Below are 1,228 nucleotides of genomic sequence, written 5' to 3'. Positions count from 1 at the left end.
CACAGGAATTAAACATTCCTGTGAAAAAGAATTCTTTGTTTTTAGATTGCCAAGAGTTAGGTATTCTGTGATGAGGTGTGCCAATTTTATTTCCAGCATACTGTTACAATTCCCAGCATTTGTCTAGAGTGCACTAGGTATATTTCTTGGTGCACATTATTATCTGGAAATGTAGTTCAGTGGTGTATAGCATCTTGCATTTTCAAGAGTTGAAGTGGCATAAGAATTTAGAATTTAAGACATTGCTTAAATGAGAAAGGGATCAGGCATCATGCCACATCCCAGGTGTCACAGAGCTTGCTAGACTAACAGAGTGCTATGCTAATATTTGCTAGTATTCATTGTATTTAGGATTTCCTCTTCTAAGATAATAGTATTAATAAACATGTCGGCAGATTAATAATGTAGCTAATGATATGTTTTTCAGATGTGAGGAAAGTCTAGCTGCTGTCTCACCTGAACAACTCTGTATCATGAAGAAGATTTTGGACCTTACTGACAATACACTTATCATTCCAAAGTCAGCAGAAGCAATCAAGTACAGTCTTTACCACTTGGCAGTTGAATGGGACAAGTAAGTTAGTCCTGTTGGCAGTTTTCTCATGATAAGTCTTTATATTTCTGTACATGTTAAGCCTGCTCACTTTTGTCCAGCTTTCTCCATATCAGTGGTCTTTTTTTTTTCTTCATCTTTTCATATGAGAAAGCACCTGTCACTGCTGACATCTGGCATCCTACACAGGGTGTCCAGAGACCAACAAGAAGAGGTCCTAGAACTTTTGGTGCTGCTTTAAAGTCATGAGTAAAGGTTTATACAGGATAGCTCTAGCTGAAAGTATCGAAGATTTTGGAGTGGTTTGTTTTTTATCACTGATTTCTTGTAAACCTTGAAATCCTTTATCAAATGAATAAAAGGCCAAGATCTTGACCTAGAGTTCGTGAATGTGCTTATTAACCTGTTTGATGGGGGTGCCTAGGTGACTGCAAGTGGCCCATAGGCCATGTGCAGTCTCGTAGTCTTATGACTTTATTAATTATCATATCATACAACCTTTGATATCCATATTTCAAAGAAATTGCAATATTCTTTCCAAAATATTACCATATTAGTGTCTTTACAAATGTAGACAATTTTTTGGAGGACAAAAACTGAAGAGAGAGGAAGCAAATGCACAATGAAATTGAGAAAAAATTTAAATTTGTCATTTGGTCACATATGAAATTAAAT

At 36.0% G+C, this 1,228-nt stretch overlaps 1 protein-coding gene across 1 annotated transcript in view; it reads left to right on the top strand.

The window, feature by feature from the left end:
• Window positions 1-1,228, top strand: part of LOC119586545 (ankyrin repeat and SOCS box protein 3-like) — a gene marked incomplete at its 5' end in the record, with an annotated part of 31,436 nt that overhangs the window by 7,339 nt on the left and 22,869 nt on the right. Inside the window, 1 exon segment of the mRNA XM_037935302.1 lies at window positions 428-574. Coding sequence (XP_037791230.1) covers window positions 428-574 — 147 coding nt within the window.

This window comes from Penaeus monodon, chromosome 21 (assembly GCF_015228065.2).
Source record: "Penaeus monodon isolate SGIC_2016 chromosome 21, NSTDA_Pmon_1, whole genome shotgun sequence".
NCBI classification, from domain to species: Eukaryota; Metazoa; Arthropoda; class Malacostraca; order Decapoda; family Penaeidae; genus Penaeus; species Penaeus monodon.
This window is presented reverse-complemented; position numbering and strand designations above follow the sequence as displayed.